At 36.6% G+C, this 26,544-nt stretch overlaps 1 protein-coding gene across 1 annotated transcript in view; it reads right to left on the bottom strand.

The window, feature by feature from the left end:
• LOC127861723 (golgin subfamily A member 3-like) overlaps positions 1-26,201 on the bottom strand; it is a 37,540-nt gene extending 11,339 nt beyond the window's left edge. The window contains 13 exon segments of the mRNA XM_052400413.1: positions 139-417; positions 5,260-5,474; positions 6,282-6,513; positions 6,891-8,570; positions 8,572-9,235; positions 9,238-9,524; positions 11,773-11,873; positions 13,842-14,034; positions 14,565-14,806; positions 19,629-19,931; positions 22,807-22,921; positions 24,112-24,199; positions 26,070-26,201. Coding sequence (XP_052256373.1) covers positions 139-417; positions 5,260-5,474; positions 6,282-6,513; positions 6,891-8,570; positions 8,572-9,235; positions 9,238-9,524; positions 11,773-11,873; positions 13,842-14,034; positions 14,565-14,806; positions 19,629-19,931; positions 22,807-22,921; positions 24,112-24,168 — 4,368 coding nt within the window. The 5' untranslated portion in view covers positions 24,169-24,199; positions 26,070-26,201.
• Between the last annotated feature and the right edge of the window lie 343 nt (positions 26,202-26,544).

Here is a 26,544-nt window from a genome sequence, read left to right as displayed (position 1 = left end):
CAAAATGTATTGAATCTACTCTGTAAATAGACTCTCAAGTGTCTCAATATTACTTAGGTTAGATGCAATCAAGGTTTCTTTACATAAATAAAGTAACTTTAAATAAATGCAATTATAATTTGACCAAGTGACACTGACCTTGATCTGCTCCAAGATGACTGGTTCCCGGCTCACACTATCCCTCAGTTGTTGTTGTACCCTCTCTAATTCTCTCTGAATCGACTTGCTCTCAGCCTCAATAGCGGCCATTTCTGACTGATGACTAAGAACATTTTGCTTGCTGGTTTCCAGCTCACCCTGCAGAATGCCCACTTCCTGTACACGCTGGGCCAAGTCTTGTCGAAGCGTCTCTACATCCTGCTTAAGCCCATCATTCTGCCTCTTCAACTTTTTGTTTTCTGTTATTTTTATACCAATCTGTAACAAAACAACAATTTTGTCCATAATGTTTTTCTACTATTATAAAAAATATTACATAAAATCAGTAGAACAGACATTTGGCAGAATACATTTAGTTATGCTTAGTAATATGGAAACTGAAACTGACCAAACTTTACAAGCCTATACTTAACAGTCTTTCTTTTTTGAAACTTCCATTTATCATAAACCCAGCCATTAACATAAGCGTACAATAACATAAGATTACAACAAGATTATGTAACAGTCAAATTTTGCACACACACAACATGATTGAAAACAGACAAATCATCTGTATATTCTACACATTAATATTATTTATCTGTGAAAGATTTTGTGTGATCAAATGTGTAGTTAGAAAAGATGAAAGCTCAAATTAATATTTGATATTGGAAAAAACAGACAAAGGACCATAAATCTGCAAAATCTGGTTGCTGCCACAATTCTTGTTTCAACTATCATCTAGTGATCTACAAATCATGGTCATTAAACTGTTAAAGTTTAAGCCAGATCCACCCTGTGGTTAAAAAGAGTTCAAAACACAAGCTTCATGAGACAATACATTCTATAGTGGACAGTTTAAAACACAAGCTTTATGGGACAATACATTTTATAGTGGACAGTTTAAAACACAAGCTTTATGGGACAATACATTTTATAGTGGACAGTTTAAAACACAAGCTTTATGGGACAATACATTTTATAGTGAATAGTTCAAAACAGCAAGCTTTATGGGACAAACCATTCTATAGTGGACAGTTCAAAACACTGAGCTTCATCAAGTCCGTGGGACTATACATTCTAAAGAGGAAAGTTCAAAACACAAGCTTCATGGGACAATACATTCTATAGTGGATAGTTCAAAACACAAGCTTCATGGAACAATACATTCTATTGTGGACAGTTCAAAACACAAGCTTCATAAAACAATACATTCTATTGTGGACAGTTCAAAACACAAGCTTCATGGAACTACATTCTAAAGTGAACAGTTCAAAACACGAGCTTCACGGGACAATACATTCTACAGTGGACAGTTCAAAACACAAGCTTTATGGGACAATACATTCTATAGTGGACAGTTCAAAACACAAGCTTCATCGGACAATACACTCTAAAGTGGACAGTTTAAAACACAGGGCTCCCCCTGGCCCAAAAATTTCTGTAGCCAACATTTTAGCCAAATGGATTTTTTTGTAGCCAAATTTCAGAAACTGTAGCCAAAGTATTAGCAAAGCATTCGGAATCGCCTGTTGTAAGTATAGGCTACAGAAGTGTAAAAGGAGAAACTAAACAAAGAAGCTTTAATATGTTTATTACTATAATCATCATGTGTGCATAACAAAAAAAACACAGTTGTGCAGCAAAGTACACATTAGTCATAGCCAACACTACAGCCGCTTCACTTTTGGATATTGCTGCAGCCTGCGCATATGTCATGGATGTTTTCAGACTAGACACTTGTGAGGCCTCTTTGTGATCTGAAATAAACAAAATCAAATATGCTAAATTTCAAAACAAAAAGCTCATTTTGAAAAGTGTCAATATATATTTATTATGAACATAAATTATTATTGTTATTTTTAATATATTATTAATAATATAAAAAATATTCATGTATATACATTTTTATATTAATGATTGTCATTCTTTTTTATTACCTTTTGATTTTTCGTGTTTTCACAGGACTGTAGATTACAATATACACTCCGTGGTGTTTTGAAATGTTGTCTTTTTTCAACATACTACACCCAGGTGTGAATGAATTTGATTTTTTAAACTGTATGCATATTTTGCAATACATCGTTTTTGATTTTGCATTATAATCTAACCTCATGAATTCCGAAAGCCAAACATCTTTAAATAATCTATTATCAGATTTGATTTTTTTATAGACCGAGTCATTAGATTCGTCAGAGTCCAAGGGACACTTATTGCCTATGGTCGCCATAATGGCAGTAACAATTTCCGACACCTTCGCCGTAAATGTCAAGGGTTTTATATCCCTTCATCTATCGTCATTCACAATTGTATCGCATTTAGCCTTTAATCATTACAAACATTACGAACTTCTGGAAATTAAAATCAATTATTAACTTCTTTACTTCCGTTCATTGTGTGACTAAGTTGATAATTCGCTAACGGCTTTTACTAAAATTGATTCAGTGTTCATTGTTAATCTTAGCCGATAAGATGTTCGATAACACCTTTTGTTTTCACACCAGCAAGCGTTCTACACATAGATGTGACGTCACTGCCAGTACACAATGCACCAGCAAGTTTCCTTTGTTTGATGACCGGTTCTGATCGGTGTTGCTGCAGACTGCGTATCAAATTTTCTGGTTAATAACAAGATGATGTATTGATGCACAGTCGACGGTTTAAAGAGTTTGCTATCTGGGATGGTACTTGACAGGCAAAAAACGTTTCGCAGAGCATTTTCACCGACCGAGAATTATATTCGCCGAATTTTAAAAACGTTTCGCTGAGCATTTTCGCCAACCCATAATTTTATTCGCCGAATTTGCGAAATTTTCGCCAACGGCGAATTTGGCGAACGACAGCGGAAGCCCTGAAACACAAGCTTTATGGGACAATACATTCTATAACGGACAGTTCAAAACACAAGCTTCATGGGACAATACATTCTATAGTGGACAGTTCAAAACACAAGCTTCATGGGACAATACATTCTATAGTGGACAGTTCAAAACACAAGTTTCATCGGACAATACACTCTATTGTTGACAGTTCAAAACACAAGCTTCATAGGACAAAACATTCTATAGTGGACAGTTCAAAACACAAGCTTCATGGGACAATACATTGTATAGTGGACAGTTAAAAACACAAGCTTCAAGGGATAATACATTCTATAGTGGACAGTTCAAAACACAAGCTTTGGAGCGTATGCAAGGACATATGCAGGGTTGAACATGTACAATTCTAAATGACTCAAACTCTGTGATGCCATACAAATATTACAAGCTCACATAAGATATTATTTTAACAATCCTTATTTACAATTTACCAGCACATGGCTTACTCTTTTATCTTGTTACTACTTGTTGTATAAAAAGATCTAACCCAAACCATTTATGCATCATCAGAGTCCATTTGCTACAAAATTAAAGCTGTGGTTAAGGGCTTACCATCGTTCATAATATAGTTTGCATATTTGTCATGCCCGCATTTATTTATCAAAATTAGCACAAAGCATATTCAAGTACTAAAGCTTTTAGCCTTTGTGTTCATGCAAGTCAAGAAAATTAAATGTGTTTCCTAATTTAAACAAAAGATACTTTAAATTGCTCTAATTCTTCAACAAGTGGGCTCTGCCCAGTATCAGCACAAATATTAAACTATGTTGTGGGCTCTGCCCAGTATCAGCACAAATATTAAACTATGTTGTGGGCTCTGCCCAGTATCAGCACAAATATTAAACTATGTTGTGGGCTCTGCCCAGTATCAGCACAAATATTAAACTATGTTGTGGGCTCTGTCCAGTATCAGCACAAATATTAAACTATGTTGTGGGCTCTGCCCAGTATCAGCACAAATATTAAACTATGTTGTGGGCTCTGCCCAGTATCAGCACAAATATTCAACTATGTTGTGGGCTCTGCCCAGTATCAGCACAAATATTCAACTATGTTGTGGGCTCTGCCCAGTATCAGCACAAATATTCAACTATGTTGTGGGCTCTGCCCAGTATCAGCACAAATATTAAACTATGTTGTGGGCTCTGCCCAGTATCAGCACAAATATTCAACTATGTTGTGGGCTCTGCCCAGTATCAGCACAAATATTAAACTATGTTGTGGGCTCAGCCCAGTATCAGCACAAATATTCAACTATGTTGTGGGCTCTGCTCAGTATCAGCACAAATATTCAACTATGTTGTGGGCTCTGCCCAGTATCAGCACAAATATTAAACTATGTTGTGGGCTCTGCCCAGTATCAGCACAAATATTCAACTATGTTGTGGGCTCTGCCCAGTATCAGCACAAATATTCAACTATGTTGTGGGCTCTGCCCAGTATCAGCACAAATATTAAACTATGTTGTGGGCTCTGCCCAGTATCAGCACAAATATTCAACTATGTTGTGGGCTCTGCCCAGTATCAGCACAAATATTAAACTATGTTGTGGGCTCAGCCCAGTATCAGCACAAATATTCAACTATGTTGTGGGCTCTGCCCAGTATCAGCACAAATATTCAACTATGTTGTGGGCTCTGCCCAGTATCAGCACAAATATTAAACTATGTTGTGGGCTCTGCCCAGTATCAGCACAAATATTCAACTATGTTGTGGGCTCTGCCCAGTATCAGCACAAATATTCAACTATGTTGTGGGCTCTGCCCAGTATCAGCACAAATATTCAACTATGTTGTGGGCTCTGCCCAGTATCAGCACAAATATTCAACTATGTTGTGGGCTCTGCCCAGTATCAGCACAAATATTAAACTATGTTGTGGGCTCAGCCCAGTATCAGCACAAATATTCAACTATGTTGTGGGCTCTGCCCAGTATCAGCACAAATATTCAACTATGTTGTGGGCTCTGCCCAGTATCAGCACAAATATTAAACTATGTTGTGGGCTCTGCCCAGTATCAGCACAAATATTAAACTATGTTGTGGGCTCTGCCCAGTATCAGCACAAATATTCAACTATGTTGTGGGCTCTGCCCAGTATCAGCACAAATATTAAACTATGTTGTGGGCTCTGCCCAGTATCAGCACAAATATTAAACTATGTTGTGGGCTCTGCCCAGTATCAGCACAAATATTCAACTATGTTTGGATACTACACCACATGTGGAACCATTCTGTCCTCACCTGTTTCCTCAAGTCCCGCTGACCATCCTTCTCCATCTTCAGGCTCTCCTCTAGGACCTGTACTCGGCGGAGATTCTCATGCACGGATCTCTCATGAGTCCTGGCCTGCTCACCCCATGCTGTCTGCATCTCCACCAGCGTGCTCTCACGGGATGCCAGGGCCTCCTCTAGCTGGGAGACGTGGTGCTTCAATGTAGCGTTACTCTGCATCAGGCCTGGGCATATACCATATATACTATTTAATGCTTTGAAGTATTTATAAGGGATTGATAAACTCAGTCAGAGAACCAATGGAGGGGCCAGTCATTCCTTCAAGTAGCCATAAAGCCACCATTTAATACCCCCCGGACTATTGCACCCTGATGTTGATAAAGTTTGGCAAGCTTTATTAGCTAAGGTAACTACACCTCTGTAATTAGAATAGTGCAGCAAGTCCACAATAATATAAGAATTATACATAAATGTTTAATATTTAACAAACATGTTTACATGTAGCTTAATTTATTCATAAAAAAGCTTTAAAAAAATATATCTAATTTTCAGATTAATTAATGTTATCACACCAATATAAAATATATAATAAAATAATAAACAAAACAATGATTTTCTTCCTGTTTATATAGCCCTTATTCACTATTATTCAAAATGGATTTTTTTTTCCAAAACTTGTCCTGAAATTCCCAATTTAATATTTGATTTTCAAATAATTGGAGCTTTGAAGCATAGAAATTAATCAAGAGTTTTAATTTGTAATATCCATTCAAGTCATATCTAAAGATTTTTTTTTGTTTTCTGTAAGTTTTATCAGTTATTATTCAAAAGATATATATCAAGCAATAATACTGCAATTTAATGCAAATTGACGCTAAAATTCCCAATTACAGTTATAGGTCATATTCTCAAAAAGTTGAGAAAAAGCCTTGCAAAATTACATGTTAACAGTCTCCAACAAGTGACACATTACAACAATTCGCATAATTTCCTTAAACACAAAAACAAAATTCAAATCAGAGCTATCATACCTGCAAGTCTTCCTTTCTCCTTCTCCAGTTCCAGCTGCAGGGCTTGGTTGGCCTCCACAGTGATTGTTGACTCCACCTCCATCTCCCTGCTCAGCCGTAGCTCCTCACCCATGGCTTCAAGCTGTTGTTGGTACTGGTGCAGGTCCTGGTCCCTCGCATGCTGCAATGCCATGTATTGAGACTTCAGTTCTTGCTTCTCAAGTCGTACTTGCTGTAGCTCTGAGGCCAGGTTCTGAAAATGTATGAGAACAGTTGTTTTGAAATGTCATACTTGATTGTCAGGAAAATGCTGTGTTTCTTTCCCCAAAACAACTTACAACAATTTAGGTGAAGTATGATTGCAGCTAGCCTTGGTATTATTAAGAAATTTTTATAAAAAAATTACAAGGTAATTTCGACAAAGATGATGAAAATAAGAACATTCAAACGCATATACCATAGTTAAAACATACAATCTACTGACATTTCTTTAACTTTAATCCAATGTAATTTGCTGTCAGCCATTTTTTATTTCGGTAATCATTAAATACACCTTTTATGCTAAAGCATCATTGATTGATTCATATTTCCAAAACAAACACAAATTGGAGTTAATTTAGACCAAATTACCTGCAACTCAGTTCCAATCTGGTCCTTCTGTTCCAGCATACTGAACTCGTATTTCCTGTGTGTCATCGTCAACTCTGTCTCTAGTTTGTCTTTCTCTAAGGCCATCTCTCTTAACTTCTCACTCAACACCTCAATATTGTCATCAAATGTTTTCTGACGTTCCATTAATTCTGTTTTCACAGCATTTAGATCTTGGTTCAACTTAGCAACTCTCGCTTTTTGTTTCAATAAATCTTTTTTCGAATCTTTTTCTGATGCAGCAAGTTTCTCTCTAAGACTTTCCTGTTGCTCTTGCATCTTTGCATATTCTTCGTTGTCATTACTAGATAATTGCATTTTTCCCTTTTCAGTTTTAGCTTCAGCCTCAAATTTCATTTTCAGTTCTTCCAATTTTTCTCGAGTTGCATTTAATTCAGAATCCAGAATTTGCTTATCTTTAGCAATCTCATCATGTGATGCTTCCATGGCAACAATTTTCTCCCGCAAGATTGTCACTTCACTTTCTAGGTTGATTTTCTGACCCTGTAAATCTTGCAATAATTCATTTTTATTGCCAAACTCTGACTTTGCCAGTTCATACTTTCTCCTTTCATTTTCAAGATCAGTTTTCAATGTCTCAATGTGATCCAGGGTTGCCTTACTACTTGACTTGGCTGTGTGAACTTCAGCTGACTTTGAGTTTAATTCTTGTCTCATCATCTTAAAACTTTTTTCAACCTTACCCATGTCTGATTTCAAATTATCCAACGATTTATCAACTGATTCTTTTTCTTGTAATGCTGCATTTAGTGCAATTTCTATCTTAGCCTTTTCCTCTTTATGTTTCAATAACTCTGTATCTTTGTTAACAATACTTTTCTGAAATGCTTTCAGTTTATCCTCTAATTTTATCAAATCATGTTTCAGTTCTTCAACAACATTCTCTTTTTCACTAACAGTTTCTTGAGATATATTTAATTTCTTCATTAGTTCAATATTTTCATTTTCAAGCTGAACAATTTGATTTTGCTTTTTCTTCAAATCAACATGCGCTTTTTCTAACTGGTTTTCCAGATCATTTGTCATCTGCATCAACAAAGATATTCTATTCTTTTCATCTTCAGCAGTCTGAATTTTATTGCTGAAAGCATCTTCGAGAAATGACCTTTCCCTCTGAATTTCCTGGAAAGCAGCTTCCCGATCCATCATATCACTTTCAATAGCTTCCAAGTGCTTAGCTAATATTTCTTTCTCTTTCAAAGCCCTATTTTGTATGTCAGTAAACTGTTGTCTAAGCCTGGTATTTTCTGTCTTCAATCTTTCGATTATGCTTGACTGGGAAGAGGCTTGAGCCTGCAGAAGTGTCAGGTCCTTCTGTAACTCTGAACGAGCTCTAGTAGCTAACTCTAGCTGCTGCTGGTACCATTCTTTTGAGCTCTGAAGGGACAACAGCTCACTTTTGGCTGCTCTTGTCTCACTATCAGCCTCCATTTTGACATGAATGGATGACTGAACCTCTACATACAGTTCAGCAATTTTGTTTTTCAAGGCTTGAATCGTCATTTCCTTAGTTTTGACATCATCTCTCATTTCCTTCATTTTGAGATTCAACTTGTCCATCTGGTCCTGAGATTGACTCAACTCCTCTTGCAGACTCCGGCCTTCCTCAGATTTTTCTTCCAACTGACAGTTGCAGATCATTCAATGAGCCTTCCAATGATATTCTCAATTGCTTCAAGCTCTCCAGATCAGCTTTTAGCATGTCTTTCTCTGTGTCATGTCTGTGAGTCTTCTGACCCATCAGTTTCAGTTTTAACGATGCAACCTGAGCCTGAAGTTCAGCTCTTTCTTGAAGTGTTGCTTGGGCTTCCATGTTAAGCATTTCTAACTGACCTTCCAGCTTGGCCTTTTCCCTTTTCACATCTTCCAGTAAACCATTTTTATCAGATGAGCTACTTTGTATGGAAGGTTGGGTTTGCAAAGATTTTGATAACTGATCATTTTGAAAATCTCTACGTGGTGTGCTATGAAATAATGGCCCAGGCTTAGGAATTACAAAAAGAGATTTGGTTCCAGTAGCACTTGATGCAGAAACAGGGCTAGAATTCAAAGTTGAGTACACACCACTATCATTTACAAATGCATATGCTTCACCTTTCATTTCCGAAGCTTTAGGAGTGAGCTCTCGAGTAAATTGCACAGGCCTAAAGGATGATTCCTTTACAGGTGGAGAATGACGCATGCCAGTTCTGTTGGTGGATTCTGGCAGTATATCCATCAGGTTAACATGCCGAAATGGTGGTAAAGACTGCAGAAAACTATCAGTGGCATTGTCATTGAAATTTTCAAGCTCACTGTTAGAACTTGTACACTCTGATTGTCATCTGGTAAAATATCTGAGACAGTCACAAGTCCTGATAAATGTCTATTTTCAGGAGAAGATAATCTCAAAGTCTCAGAACTTGCAGTTGACTGATTAGAGATATCAGCATAGTTATGAGATGCCCCGGGTTGAACTGTAAGCCCTACACCCAGCCCATGTTTGCGTAACAGCTCTTTGGATAATGCCAAGTCTGGAATATGGGGTAGTGGTGGAAAGCTGAATGGTTTTTGTACATCTGCACCTGACTGAACTGTTTCTGGCTTAGCATTGACCTATAAATATAGAACGAAAGTAGAACTTTCATGAAATCAAAATTAAACAAGGGCTGTTTGTAAAACATGCATGCCCTCCATATGGGCTGTCCGTTGTAGTGGCAGCCATTGTGGGAATACGATTTTTGTCACTGTGACCTTGACCTTTGACCTAGTGACCTGAAAATCAATAGGGGTCATCTGCGAGTCACGATCAATGTACCTATGAAGTGTCATGATCCTAGGCAAAAGCGTTCTTGAGTTATCATCCGAAAATCATTTTACTATTTCGGGTCACCGTGACTTTGACCTTTGACCTTGTGACCTCAAAATCAATAGGGTCATCTGCAAGTCATGATCAATCTACCTATGAAGTTTCATGATCCTAGGCGTATGCGTTCTCGAGTTATCATCCGAAAACCATTTAACTATTTCGGGTCACCGTGACCTTGACCTTTGACCTAGTGACCTCAAAATCAAAAGGGGTCATCTGCGAGTTATGATCAATCTACCCATGAAGTTTCATGATCCTAGGCGTATGCATTCTTGAGTTATATCCAGAAACCATTTTACTATTTCGGCTCACCGTGACCTTGACCTTTGACCTAGTGACCTCAAAATCAATAGGGGTCATCTGCAAGTCATGATCAATCTACCCATGAAGTTTCATGATCCTAAGCATATGCGTTCTTGAGTTATCATTAAACAACCATTTTACTATTTCGGGTCACCGTGACCTTGACCTTTGACCTAGTGACCTCAAAATCAATAGGGGTCATCTGCGAGTCATGATCAATGTACCTATGAAGTGTCATGATCCTAGGCCCAAGTGTTCTTGAGTTATCGTCTGACAACCACCTGGTGGACGGACCGACAGACCGACGGACAGACCGACAGACCGACATGAGCAAAGCAATATACCCCCTCTTCTTCGAAGGGGGGCATAATAACATTTATGTTGTTGTTTTTAGTAATTTATCTGAACTGTTTTTAATTTTTTCTATTTGTGGTAATGGTGATCTTGACCTCACCCACATCAAATACAATTCCAACAAGCAAATTCGTTGAATTGATATCCCCCGCCACTATGCTTCTGGGCACAAAAGTGTCATATTTGACACTCAAAAAAGCATATTTTCAAGAAACAAAGAAATTCAATTGCTTTTAATAACTCAGCATAACATTCAAGCAGTTTATATAAAAAATATGAAAAATAAAAATATCCCTCAAGTCATTGCAATCTTGACCATACCCTCCCTATATGTAATGTGAAGTGATGTTTCCATATCAAGTATTTATTTATAAAATTTCTTGAATCTGTTAAAACTGTTACCTTATCTCAAACCTCAGATGCAAATTCCAGTAATGTTTCAATATATGGTATTTCTTGACATTTCAGCATAATATCTATAAACAAAATTGATTCTCAAGTTATTGTGTGAAACCAAATTTATTTGTCCAGTAACGGTGCTCTTCACCTTGGTCCCATAAATAATCCGATTCATGATTTGATGTAAGGATTTGATTTATAACAATAATATGACACTTCATCATATCTGAATTGATTCTCTAGACATTGATTGAAAAATAATTTTATATTTTCAGTATGGTGTCCTTAACCTTCGTCACACATTTCTCATATGCAATGCCAATCAAGATTGTTATAACAATATATCGTTTTTCTATCTTTGAATGACTATCCCTGACCTTACCCATCCCAATATGAAATCCAAGCAAAGACTTCATATAATTATCCACATATATTAAGTTTCATTAAAATATGTGAATTTTCTAAAGACAGTTTGTTGTAGTAATATCCCAATCTATTAAAACATTTTTATCAAACAATAAATTTGTTCAATAAGCCTTTTTTGATAACAACTTATTGAAATTATGTATGGCATATGCAGAATATCAGTACAAATATCAGAATATCAGTACAAAACATACATTAACCCTTTCAGTGCGGGAACCGAATTTTGAAGGCCTTTGCAAACAGTTTGGATCCAGATGAGACGCCACAGAATGGATCAGGATCCAAACTTTTTGCTATTCTGATAATATTCTTTGAAAAAAATCGAAGAAAATGCTAATTTTAGAAATTCAGCAGACAACATTTTAGCAGACGACAAATTTCCCAGCATGCAAAGGGTTAACATACACTTTTTGTGGTATACTGAATAGACCGTACTTCTTCTAAGAATTTCCAAAGCAATGTTATCAGTACTGCTTTTAGCTACATTATATGCAGCAAACTAACATGACCTACATTTATGGGAGGCGTCAATCCCATTTTGATTTTCCGCTCGGCTTCCTTCACAATCTGAGCCACCACATCAGCTGAGACCGGAGTCAAGCCAGGCCTGTGACCTAAAACAGTTCAACTTATACATTCAAGTACACTGATCGTAGCATGACTAGAAACAAAATTCTACATGAAATGTCCCTAAAATGTGGGTCAGGACCTCTCCTATTACTAAACTTGTGTCCTAAACTAGTTTAAAATACACATGCATGTAGTACACTTGTAATAACAAAAGAAGTGGCAAGTACCAGATTAAGTCTCCTTATATAATAAGAGATGTTCGTAAAGCATGTAGCAACTTAAAGCAAAGTTATCCCTGTGACCTTAATTCGAATCATGATTTGAAAATCATTTGGGGTCATCCTTTGTCAAGACTTACCAGCATACTAATGCTTATATGATTCAAAGAATTCTCTAGATATTGTGTGGAAACAAATTTAATGATATTTTAATTTGTGGCTTCCTTTCCACCCAAGTAACAACAACAAGTATTTTGCATGAGCAATGGCCAAAGAGATCTCAAGTTTTTGTTTGCAAAAAAATGTCCTGTAACAATTCCTTGAAACCTTGACCTTTACCATTCTGACTTCTTGCTCAATATGTGTCATCACATCCTCCCAAGTAACCGGCAAATCCAATATGCACATTTTGGCAATCTCTAGATATCATGAGGATACCTATGTTAATGATACAAACTTGTGTCCCTTGCCCATTGACCTCAAAGTCAAAAGGCTTCTTTTCCTTCAAAGTAATAATTTCACCAATTTGCATAATCATAGTTCAACTTGTTCTCAAGAAAAAGTGCCAAATCAAATTTCCTTTTATAAAGCCTGGTGACCTATAACTTTGGCCTGGTGACATCAAAATCAGCAGGTGTCTTCTTTCTTAGAGATAACCCCGTTACCAATTTCAATTACATATCACGCAGAAAAATGTTACGACCGATAGATGGAAATCAAAGGAAAAATAATAATTCTGACCTGATTTAACTTTATAAAAAAATTAGGGATGGCATCGAATACCAATATCGGTATTCGAATGTTCGCAAATTCATTCAATCGAATATTCGAATATTCGCATGATTTTACCTTGTTATGTGTTAATTTCCATTGGTTTGTAAGTTATATCCGTTTGCTAAATACGAGGCTGTTTATTAACGTTGCTATCGAAAAATTGTATCGCTGTCGATTAATACTATGACCGATACTGTGATCGGGCACAAATAGAATGGAAAACATTGTGTCATAGAATTTTATTTTTTTATGATTCCACAGATTTGTAGCACACCGCGCATATGTAAAACTAAGTTTACACACATTACACTTTGCGGTCTTCTTATCCACAGACCGTGTAAAGTATTCCATACTGCAGAAGGGGCTGGTGGCATTTTCAGATTTGAATTATGATTCCTTGATGATTGTTTAGTTTATATCATCTGTTACTTTTGAGTAATTCACATTATTTAAATGTCTGTTCAAACTGTGATCACAAAAACTAAATTATTATTCGCAAGTAATGTGAAGCCCTTAATTGGTACCTAATTGACAAACAACAGTTCGGGCCCTTTCATATAGTAAGTATATTGCATTGCGCGATTTGAGTAATTCACACATTTAAATGGCTGTACATACTGTGATCACAAAACTTAATTAATATTCGCCAGCCAATTGAAACCGTTAATTGGCACCCTATTGGCAAACAACAGTCGGGGCCTTTCTTAGAGCGTGTATATTGCATTGCGCAATCAACACCGCTACGGGCCGCGTTATCAGTTTGACACGAAGAACGTCACGTCAAACATGTTACTCCCAGGTGGTTTCAGTTGCTTTTTAGTAAGCGGTTCGCAGGTCATTAAATATTGGTGAAATTACGTTTGAATAAAAAATGCGAATTTGCGAATATCATTTTTATTATTCGAATGCTGACCATTCAATCGAATATTCGAATATTCGAATAATTTTGCCATCCCTAAAAAAAATCAATCCAAAATGCTTCATATCTATATACGGTAATATCTCTTTCACCATAACTACCTATGACAGACTGCTGCAGATGCAATGCCTCTGCAACTGATTCAAATGGTTCCCCACTTCTCATCTCAAACTGTGGCCTTGAATCTCCGACTGGTTGCCCAGTGCTGGGAACTGGTTTTCCATTACTTGAGGCCATTCTGTAAATCTGACCACCCGACTGGTATGATTTCACTGCTGTAGTGTTTGTTACAACCTTGAAACAGATTGTAAATAGAGGTACAGTACCACTTTATAAACAATTTTTTTTAATGAAATTAAAACACAATTAGAATGATAACACTTTGTACCAGGCAAGAGAAGCTTTGATTTCTGTTAAAATTAATGACATGCCAATGGAAAATTATTACAATTTTGCTTTTAAGTACAATGATTTGCTGTCGTGTTATATAGCAAGTGAAACATTATTTATGGTTTTTTAAGAAGGTATTATTTTCATAGACATTAGAGGACATTATGCAGTAAAGTTTGGTTTTTAATTCACAAAATTAGATTGAATGTGTAATGCATTCCATGAAAAGCCTCTCAATTCCATCAGCATAATCTTCACAAGAAACTGACTGCAATATGAGCAGCATCATGCAAGGGGCTTATCCCATACTGGACCTGCAAAGCTCCAGACCAGTCTCCACAGTCTCACAAGCAGACAGGGTAGCTCCTGACCATACTGTGTGGATGCACAGTGTTGGTGAAATGGGAATAAAACTGAATGATTATGTGGCATACCTGTTTAAGAGTGGAAATCTCGTTGACACCTTGAAAAATCGGTTTGTTCAAAGTATGGCCAACAGTGCTGGATGGGAAGCTATGTTGTGACAAATCAAATGTTGTGATGGAGGTGGGTTTTGACCCTGGACTGCTGGGCACAACCCCCTGTGACCACACAACCTGGTTATACACGTGGGTGACCTTGACCTTGCTAGGCTGGGCAATGAAGTGTTGAGGTGCCCGACCAAATGTATTGTTATCTGAAATATTTTTAAATAAGGTCTATTAGGCCCGAGAGTGAATCATTATTTTCATATGTAAAGCAAAGAAACAAGACATCTTCAAAGGCTTTGTTAGAAAAAATCTGATTTAAAGGAATATTTATGTTTTAATTGTATTAAATGTGAATGACTTCTGTAAAAAACTAGAGCTTTGTCACAGACGTGATGTATACCCCCACCTGCCGCATTGACACAGACTATTTTGCATGCTGTCTTCACAAAACAAGAGAATCTAACTTATGGCGATTTTTAAGAATTATTATGCCACTATTATTTATGGCCATTTTGACCTTTGCACTCATGAATTCTTGAACAAAATTAATGTACAGAGTCATTTTAAAATCTCACAATAAATATCATATTTATGGTCCGGACAAGCTCATTTAGGGCCATTTTTCACTTTTGAACTCCAAGTGTGACCTTGACCTTAGAGATATTGACATAATTCTTTCGCATGACATATTGTCCAATGATTGTGAACAAATGTACCAAGTAATTTTAAAATCTCACAATGAATGACATAGTTATGGCACGGACAAGATCATTTATGGCCAATTTTGACCTTTGAACTCACAGTGTGACCTTGACCTTCGAGATATCGATGTTATTCTTTCACGCGACACACCGTCCAATTATGGTGAACAAATGTGCCAAATGATTGTAAAATCTCACAATGAATGACATAGTTATGGCCCAGACAAGCTCATTTATGGCTATTTTTGACCTTTGAACTCAAAGTGTGACATTGACCTTGGAGATATCGATGTAATTCTTTCGTGCGACACACCAACCAATCATGGTGAACAAATGTGCCAAATGATTTTGAAATCTCACAATGAACAACATAGTTATGGCCCGGACAAGCTCATTAATGGCCATTTTTTACTTTTGAACTCAAAGTGTGACCTTGACCTTGGAGATATCGACGTAATTCTTTTTGCGCGACACACCGGCCAATGATGATGAACAAATGTGTCAAATGATTTTAAAATCTCACAATGAACAACATAGTTATGGCTTTGACAAGCTCATTTATGGACATTTTTTACCTTTGAACTCAAAGTGTGACCTTGACCTTGGAGATATTCACGTAATTCTTTGGCGCGACAAACTGGCCAATGATGGTGAACAAATGTGCCAAATGATTTTAAAATCTCACAATGAACGACATAGTAATTGCCCGGACAAGCTCATTTATGGCCTTTTGACCTTTGAACTCAAAGTGTGACCTTGACCTTGGAGATATCGATGTAATTCTTTCGCGCAACACACCGTCCAATGATGGTGAACAAATTTGCCAAATGATTTTAAAATCTCACAATAAATGATCAAGTTATGGCCCGGACAAGCATTTGACCTTTGAACTCCAAGTGTGACCTTGACCTTGGAGATATCAATGTACTTTTTTCGCACGACACACCGTCCCATGATGATGAACAAATGTACCAAGTAATTTTAAAATCTTACGATAAATGACATAGTTATGGTCCGGACAAACTTTCTGTTTAAAACCGACTAAGTGACCCCGTGACCTAGTTTTTGACCCGGCATGACCCATATTCAAACTTGACCTATACCTCATCTAGATACAACTTGTGACCAAGTTTGGTGAAGATCGGATGAAATTTTGGGACAGACCAACAAATTGACTCCTATATAGCCCCCATTACCAATGGTAATGGGGGTATAATTATATTAAAAGGATTATTTTGTATTAGTTTATATAGATGACCATACAATACATTATATGCAAACAGTGTATACATGTACAATATGTAAATGAAGGATAGTCACTTGGTGAACACAACATCTGTATAAGCAACAGTGTATGAACAGGGTCTTGTTTTAATGATTTACATCAGACTCTTAATAGCTCAAACTTGCTTGTTTGATGTGGGTTGAAGTTTCTTTAAGGGACCAATATTGAATTGCAAGCATTCACATACTTTTCAATCATTTGGCTGGACTTTACAATGGAAACATTCCTGATTGCTTGTCATTGCTTGCCAAGTTTACAGTTTCCACACAATTTAATGTTTGTTATGACCTAACACACTTTGGTAGGTCCAAGGCATGAAAACAACTACAGCAGCCCAAGCTTAGAGGGTCAATGGGCTGATCATTCCTTGCTGGTCCCTGTGGCTTCAAAACAACCTTCAAACCATTGAGAGATGACAGTATGGTCTGGATAAAACATCCTTATTACACCAAAGCTAATCCCAACATAACAATAATGCAATTCACATGATATTTAAAGCAAGCATACATTTTAATGAGCTTTGGGTTACTTAAGCATAAATAAAACAAGAGGGCCATGGGCCCTAAGGCGTTCACCTGAGACCCAAAGGAACTAGCAAAAAATGTGACTTCTAGAGTGTTCACAAGCTTTTTTAATATATAAATATTTGAAAAAAGACCCCCCCTGGTGGCCATGTTTTTTTAACAATCCAAACCATTTTCGAACTCAACTGTCGTATCCAGGAAACAAATGTTCTGGCCAAATTTCATTAAGATTGGGCAAAAAATGTGTCTTCTTGACTGTTCACATGTTTTCATTATATGCATATAGAGAAAACTGACCCACCCCCTGGCCAGTCCACCCCCTGGCGGCCATGTTTTTCCACCGATCATGACCATTTTCGAACTCGTCCGAGATATCTATAAAATCAATGTTTAGACAAAATTTCAAGATGATTAGGCAAAAAATGTGACTTCTAGAGTGTTCACAAGCTTTTTTTACTATATAAATATAAGGAAAATGAAATGTCCCCCCCTTGCAGCTATGTTTTTTTACCAATTTGAATCATTTTCGAACTCAACCGTCGTATCCAAGAAACAAATGTTCTGAACAAATTTCATGAAGATTAGACCAAAAATGTGACTTCTAGAGTGTTCACATGTTTTCACTATATACATGTTTTCAACGATCTAGACCATTTTCGAACTCGTCCGAAATATCAATAAAACAAATGTTTTGACCAAGTTTCATGAAGATTGGGCAAAAATTGTGACTTCTAGGGTGTTCACAAGGTTTCTCTATAGCCATATAAGGAATACTGCCTTGCCCCCTGGCAGCAATGTTTTTCAATGGACCGAAACCATTTTTTAACTCAACCAACATATCATAAGGACAAACATTTTGACAAAGTAACATGAAGATTGGGCAGCAATGTTTTTCAATGGACCGAAACCATTTTTTAACTCAACCAACATATCATAAGGACAAACATTTTGACAAAGTAACATGAAGATTGGGCATCAAATGTGACTTCTACAGTGTTCACAAGGTTTTTCTTTTTTTTGACCTAGTGACCTAGTTTTTGACCCAGCATGATCCAGTTTCGAACTCAGTTGAGGTATCATTGGGACAAATGTTCTGACCAAGTTTCATGAAGATCAGACAAGAAATGTGGCCTTTAGAGTGTTCACAAGGCAAAATGTTGACAACGCACGACAGACGCATGACAGACGCATGACGGACAAAAGGCGATCCCAAAAGCTCACCATTAGCACGTTGTGCTCAGGTGAGCTAAAAACAATATAAATACATAAATATGGTAAGGGAGGTAGTGTTCTTAAACCGAAAATGCTTAACATCATTGAAAATTATGCATGCAGGTACGAAAATATTGATTTGTTGTCCGGTTTTTAACATGACTACACAATAGGAAATCTGTAGTTAAATTTTTCAATTTGTTTGGAGTATAACAATTAAGTTACAGCTAAATGGTTCAGCACTTCATCCATAATTTACAAAAATAATCAGTCAAAGTCACTTAAATGCTTTTCTTTTTAATGCTTCATTCTTTGCATTAAAATGTTCAAAATCTCAAATGAAACTAACATACATACCCAAAATCAATGTCGCAAAATATTAAGTAAAATAAAGTTAACCCATAAACAATCAGTGTTCCTTTTTGCAAAAGACAAAATTTCAATGCTAGATGCAGTCTGGTAAATACATGCATTTAACATGCATTTTGTATCGTGTAAAATCTATGTTACCAGACCACATCTAGCGTTGAAATTTTTGGCTTTTGCTATAAGGAACATTTTTAAGGGTTAACTTTATTTTAAGAAATATTGTATGAAATATACATGATTTACTTTGATTGATTTTTTATTTCTAATAATTCAGTGGTAACTAAAAACTTTGTTCCATTTAGCATTTTTAGGGGAAAAAATCACTATCAACAGATTTCTATTGCACATATTCGAACCTGAGTCTCCCAATCACTTAATATAGCACCAAAAGCTCAGAATTGTGACTTGATTTTCCTTGACACGTGGAAAAAAAATAGTAATTTTGCACTTATTATTTATAATATATAATGTATTTACGAAGTCTGATTTAAAGTTTCAGCAACTATATTAAACAAAACATTTGTTGATCCATGTAAGTTTTCACTATCAAATCACAACATCAACAAATAAACAGATAGTTTCAAATCAATAAGATACAGTACATTTCATTTCCCAATTAATTGTAAGAACTTAAATATTTTATCATGACATGTATAATCAGAAGTAATAGTCATAGTTATGTTTGTGAGCAAAAATAACATATCTTTGCTCCAAGTGTTAAGAAAAGCAATCTAAAAGCAAGCCATATTTAAGCAGTGTCAGGCAAAAAAGTGTCTTATGCCAAGTGCTAGCCAGCATAGCTCCAGACCAGCCTTCACTTTTGCCTAGTCTATCATTTCTATCAAGAATGAGTAGGCTGCTCAGGAGCTATGATGGTGGTATATGGCTCAAGTCCCATGTTTGCATTACCCGGCTCATTTCTACTGATGCCCTTCACCTTGCAGATATATCCAATCAGGAATAGTCGTTCGCTGTACAAGCGGTGCAAAGGGAACTGCAATTTCTGAATAAACGTCTTTTATCAACTTGTTGATTTCCAATGCGTATTCCTCTCCCTTGGTTGTTGATGCTAATGAGGTATCGCACTTGGCACTAGCTGCACAAGTGCTTTGGAAAGGGGTAGGAAGGAATCTGCCCAAAGGGTTAGGAGCTTTGTTGGGATGGGCTATTTCAGAGGTCAAAGGTGACTGCAGTTGATCATGTGATGCCCTCAGGGGCCTGTGATTGGTTGAACTTGACCCTAAACCAAGTAATTCATTTAATTGCAACATAAGAAAACAAGAAGGCATGAAAGGCCCAAAGTCACTCACCTGAGATACAAAGGAACTGACCTGTTATGTGCAGCCCAAGATATCATTTTAGCACATGTTCTGACCAAGTTTCATGAAGATTAAACTATTAATGTGACTAATAGTGTTAACAAGGTTTTACTTTAGACATATATACCGAAAAATGCCACAGCCTCTTAGTGGCCATGCTTTTTAACAGACTGAATCCATGTTCAAACTAATCCAAGATATCATTACAAAAAATGTTCTGCCCAAATTCAATAAAGACTGGACTATAAATGTAACTTGAAGAATGTTAACAAGGTTTAACTAGAGCCATATATGAAAAATAACTCCTCTCTAGCAACCATGTTTTACAACAAACCAAGAGCATTCTTGTTCTTCTGCAAGAAATCATTGAACCAATATTCATAGCAAGTCTCATGAGGACAATCATTTGAACCAGTATTCATAGCAAGTCTCATGAGGACAATCATTTGAACCAGTATTCATAGCAAGTCTCATGAGGACAATCATTTGAACCAATATTCATAGCAAGTCTCATGAGGACAATCATTTGAACCAATATTCATAGCAAGTCTCATGAGGACAATCATTTGAACCAATATTCATAGCAAGTCTCATGAGGACAATCATTTGAACCAATATTCATAGCAAGTCTCATGAGGACAATCATTTGAACCAATATTCATAGCAAGTCTCATGAGGACAATCATTTGAACCAATATTCATAGCAAGTCTCATGAGGACAATAAATGTGATTTCCAGAGTGTTAACCAGGTTTTACTAAAGCCATATAAGGAAAAATGCCCAGCGCACTGGCGGAAATGGTTTTCAATTAACCGGAACCATTTTCGAACTTGTGCAAGATATCATTGGGACAAATCTTCTAACCAAGACTCATGAAGATCAGACAATAAATATGGCCTCTGGAGTGTTAACAAGGAAAATATTTATGTTGAATTACGCATGCTGGACAAAAAGCAATCACAAAAGCTCACCATGAGCTCATTGTGCTCCGGTTAGCAAAAAAATAAAATAAAATAAAACTGAAATTGTGTTTGTAAAACCCTTTTCTTTACAAAAAAGCAAACAATTTCTTGAAAGCAATATTGATATCATTAAAGTGAAAATGCAAACTTTTCAAAACCATGCAACTATAATTCTCAGTATTGGTTTGAAAAATCTTGTCAATTAACTTCTGGAAAGAAATTTTAAACTGAAATGATTCCCATCAATTTTCACAATCATATAAAAACTGATTTTATTTTACATATAATACTTAGTGCACATTTCACGTTGGTTTCTACGAATAAAAACAACAAAAATAATTGTGGTTATGTTGGAACTTATTATTTATTTTGTAAATGGAAACATTCAGACTCAAAACTTTGACGAGTATTCAAAACATTGTGATTGTATCACTTAAACTTGTTGTAAACTTTATATTACTCAACAAAACACCAAACAACAAAATATTGATAAACAAGAAAAACAGTATCACAAAATAAAACAAACAAAAGAATAAAAAAATAATTTAGTGACCATGCATTTTGTTTAAAGGTTGAAAAACTTAAAATAAAACAACAAAATATTGATAAACAAGAAAAACAGTATCAAAAAATAAAACAAACAAAATAATAAAAAAATAATTTAGTGACCATGCATTTTGTTTAAAGGTTGAAAAACTTAAAATAACAAGGGCTGTTTGTAAAACATGCATGCCCCCATATGGGCTGTCCGTTGTAGTGGCAGCCATTGTGTGAATACGATTTTTGTCACTGTGACCTTGACCTTTGACCTAGTGACCTGAAAATCAATAGGGGTCATCTGCGAGTCACGATCAATGTACCTTTGAAGTGTCATGATCCTAGGCAAAAGCGTTCTTGAGTTATCATCCGAAAATCATTTTACTATTTCGGGTCACCGTGACCTTGACGTTTGACCTTGTGACCTCAAAATCAATAGGGGTCATCTGCAAGTCATGATCAATCTACCTATGAAGTTTCTTGATCCTAGGCATATGCGTTCTCAAGTTATCATCCGAAAATTATTTTACTATTTCGGGTCACCGTGACCTTGACCTTTGACCTAGTGACCTCAAAATCAATAGGGGTCATCTGCGATTTATGATCAATCTACCCATGAAGTTTCATGATCCTAGGCGTTTGCATTCTTGAGTTATCATCCGGAAACCATTTTACTATTTTGGGTCACCGTGACCATGACCTTTGACCTAGTGACCTCAAAATCAATAGGGGTCATCTGCAAGTCATGATCAATCTACCCATGAAGTTTCATGATCCTAGGCGTATGCGTTCTTGAGTTATCATTCAAAAACCATTTTACTATTTCGGGTCACCTTGACCTTGACCTTTGACCTAGTGACCTCAAAATCAATAGGGGTCATCTGCGAGTCATGATCAATGTACCTATGAAGTTTCATGATCCTAGGCCCAAGGGTTTTTGAGTTATCGTCTGACAACCACCTGGTGGACGGACCGACAGACAGACCGACATGAGCAAAGCAATATACCCCCTCTTCTTCGAAGGGGGGCATAATCATATCTGTATGCCTAACCGTTAGTGTCATTTCAAGTAGGTGCATGTGCCAGTCAGCAAGTGAAATGAAATCAACATGCAAATGTCAAGTGTCTTACTTACTGCTAAAATCAAAGAAAAAATAAGAACTTGTTCATCAAAACTTGCAAAAATGTATAAAAAAAGATCAAAAGCAAAAAAAATATATTATTATTCAGATTTTCCATTAATACAATCCTGAAAAACATTTCTTTTACTATTCTGAAGATCTCTACTGTCACTTACAAGCAAACTGGTTGGAGTTGGATATCTGATTTGTGCTAGGTTTCTTGCCAGTGTGATGATCAATCAAAGCTGAGTCGTAGTGTACCACATTGCTGAACGAGTCTAGGCTGCCATCCTAGAAGGAGCAGTTTGTATGTCAACATAAATATATGGGCCTTGCTCTGTGAATAAGGGGTTTCATCCATGTGCATAAAGCGTTGTCCCAGATAAGCATTTTGCACAGGCCAATCAGGGACAACTCTTTCCGCCTAAACTGGATTTTTGCTAAGAAGAGAGTTTCTTTAAACGAAAAATTTCATCAAATAGAAAAGGGTCATCCCTGATTAGCCTGTGCGTACTTCTGTAAGGAATATGTTAGGAAAAAAATTGAAACAAGGGGAGTTAGTTACTAAAGTAAGTGTTGAGTTATGTTAACACGACTTTGTATGCAGGTGTTTCAAATAAGCAAATATTTTACATCAATACATGTTTAATTGTCTATTACCTATGTTAGCCTTTCCCATAGCAAAAATTGCCATCAGCGATTAAATCTTATAGCTTGCGATTAAAGTTTGAATGTAAACGAAAATGGCAATTGTAAAAAAAAGGGGTTTCTTTATATAAGTGTATCATTATTCCCTTTGTTTAAAGAGTACTCAGTACCTACTTCCACAGGTAATCGCAATAAATGCAACATGGGGTAAAAGATAATCTACTGATAAGAGATACCATGATGTGCATTTCGAATAATCAAGTCACCTTGTAAACACAGTCATAGAAGATGCATCACAGGAAATTCTCAGGTACCTTTCCAGTTGAAAACTGTGATGTTCACCGTCCGATAGGTTACAAGAATGCTGATGGCGGAGTAAACTAGCGAACATTATTTTTGATTGACGTTGGAAATGCAGTAGTAAGAGTTTATCAAAGCTTTACCATAACGGAATATAAAACGGGAATAGAACAGTTCATTAAAGACGGTGGCTTCTGAAAACAATATTGGGGAAAGCTCTAACATAGTATACCGTTGCTGCCAATACTTGAACATAAATACAAATGTACAAAATAATAAATTTAAATGTGATTCGATTGATAATTTAATACAATGCTTATTGATACTAATGATACCAAAACATATATGATAATGGTTATGTTGTTGTTCATTGAGCAAAGTAGGTGATTATCTCGAACATCTTTTTAGCACTAAATTTTTAGCTACTACTTTTCTTTCCTTGGCGCCAACCTAGCTTAACCCAAAAAACAATACCATTATCATTATTATAAAAACATAAAACCCAATAAATCATTCGCAAAATGTAGTTGTACCTGAATTTGGTCTTCATTAAACGTGAGCTGCTGTACTTTCAAGTCGTAGGGCTCCATTAAAAACACTGCGCTTGGACTTAAACCAGTACTGGAATAATACAGATAAAATTGTATCTTCAAGAATATCACAGGCCCAGACAGTGCTGAAAACGCCCTGTCGATGCACGTCGGCACGAAGAGCACAAGGTAATGTTTAGCCGTTTCTACGACGGCATTCATTTTAAGAGATATGGCAAACGAGACAGGTTGCAAACAATCTCAGTATTGGAACTTATTTTAATAAAATTGAAGTATGCGGAAGAGAAAAGGTTAAATGTAACTTGTGTGCAACGGCGTTGTCTTACAAAGGTTGAAGTAGGGGGACCATGGCAAAACACATAAAAATGGTTCACAAGTCTGTGCGACTGGATGCAACTAAAATGTACGCAGAGACCAATTGTTTAACCAGGAACCTCGCTCTTTCTCTACAACAACAGCCAATACACACTATGGGCGCCAGATTTAATTTTTGACGCACTGATTTTTTTCTGGAAATCCCCATGGCAGATCAAATCAAGTTCAACAATTGGTAAGGAATGATTCATGTGTATGCAATTTACAACATATTTTGATGATTACCCCATTAAGTGAGTAAAACAATAGTTACAGGGATTTATCGCATCGTCTGTGGAAGTTTCTGTTGAAACTGAAAGTAGATAGAGACAGAGCGAGGTTCCTGGCCTGCGTGGTCATTTCAATAAGCGAGCGGGATTTTATTATGGGTAATGATGCACTTCCGTTGGTTGAGAAAATGGCGAGTGATTTACCTTGTCAATATCTATATACATAGTCGAACTATCTTTTTTTTGAGAAGACGTTTTGTCGGCAGATTTTTATTGATTTAGTATGTGTATGCATTATAATAAACAACGGGTAACTAAAAAAAAAAAAAATATATATATATATATCAGTGCTCACGCTGCTGCTAGACATTATCGCCAATGGCGATTATTTTATCCAACTGACTATTATTTCTTAAAATTGTCTAGAAAAAATGGCGATTATTTTATCCTCCTACATCAAAAAACAAATTGCCTCTAAATGTTGTCCGGCGAATGCGAAACGCCTGCAAATCGGGCCATCAACAGGAAAAAGAGATAACGAGATTACCTGTGTGCACACTGGACCCTGTGTATTGTCATACACGCGTCAATAACTTTTGCGGCATTGTGGCCTAGAGCGTTTTTCTCAATCAGTGTCCGACAGCAGTGAAATATTTCAGAAAAAACGTTTTTAATCTCTCCATGCTTTACCAATTATCGGTAAATGTTAGATCTTTGTTAATTTTTCGCCAATTATTATTTAATCGTCATGAAATCGCTGCTTATATTGTCGGCTGGTTTAGTTTTTCACGACGTTTTTTCTGCAATTAGATTACATTGAACATTGCTTGATGAAATAATTATTTAATATATAAGTATATAAAACATCGACATCGAGCGCCTATGGCTATTGTAGCGGATCCGTGGTCTAGTGGTAACACACTGGCTTCACAATCCAGAGATCGCTGGTTCGATCCCCCGCTGCACCTAACCTACTAACTCGTCTTTCGCATGAGACGTTAAACCGAGGTGCAGTGTACTAGGTGCTATACACCGGGCACTAAAAGACCCAGTGTCACCTCTGGAACGGGGTGTCTCCTGTATCTTGCACTATCCCCCTTAACCAACTAACACGTCTTTCTGGGGGCGATGGCCATATGGGAGACAATCCCGGTGCACTCGATAACAAAAAAATAATAAAATAAATAAAAATGCCTATGGCTATGTTTGGATCGGGTCCGTTTTACGGCCCTTTTTACATAGCAGAAAAACGCCAGTTGAAGTTACGCACTTAATGCACACGGCACGGTTATTGCTAATAAAATGAATGGGTGTCTTTAAATAAAGTAACATGGTTCATGGATTGACATGTATTACCATTGCAAATCTGTCAAGTATCGTTTGTTTTCATTATCGTGTCAACACAGGAAGTGGGTTTCCGGTTACTAGAAATACCGGATACTACCAAAATCTACCGGAGTTTACCGGAATCTAGCAATTTTCTACTAGAATCTACCGGAATCTACACAAAATCTACCAAATCTGAACGCTTCGGACAGTGGGCTACACCACACCGTCTGCCGTTATGGCGGAATTGTCCGAGGGTTCCCGATTTAAAATCTACTTACATCTACAATAAAACGTTATATTTTGTATATGCAATGAGAAGTATCATCTAATTGACTACAAATAATTAAATTCTATCAAATATATGACCCTCCAAAATCATCACAAGACTCCCAATTGACGCCCTCGTAAGAGTAGGATATTACAAAACAATATTGGTCTTCATTGGATATGTACTATTTAAATGCAAACTCCCGCGGAAAACTGCTTGTATGTATTGAATAAT

The sequence above is a fragment of the Dreissena polymorpha genome, chromosome 1, assembly GCF_020536995.1.
Source record: "Dreissena polymorpha isolate Duluth1 chromosome 1, UMN_Dpol_1.0, whole genome shotgun sequence".
NCBI classification, from domain to species: Eukaryota; Metazoa; Mollusca; class Bivalvia; order Myida; family Dreissenidae; genus Dreissena; species Dreissena polymorpha.
This window is presented reverse-complemented; position numbering and strand designations above follow the sequence as displayed.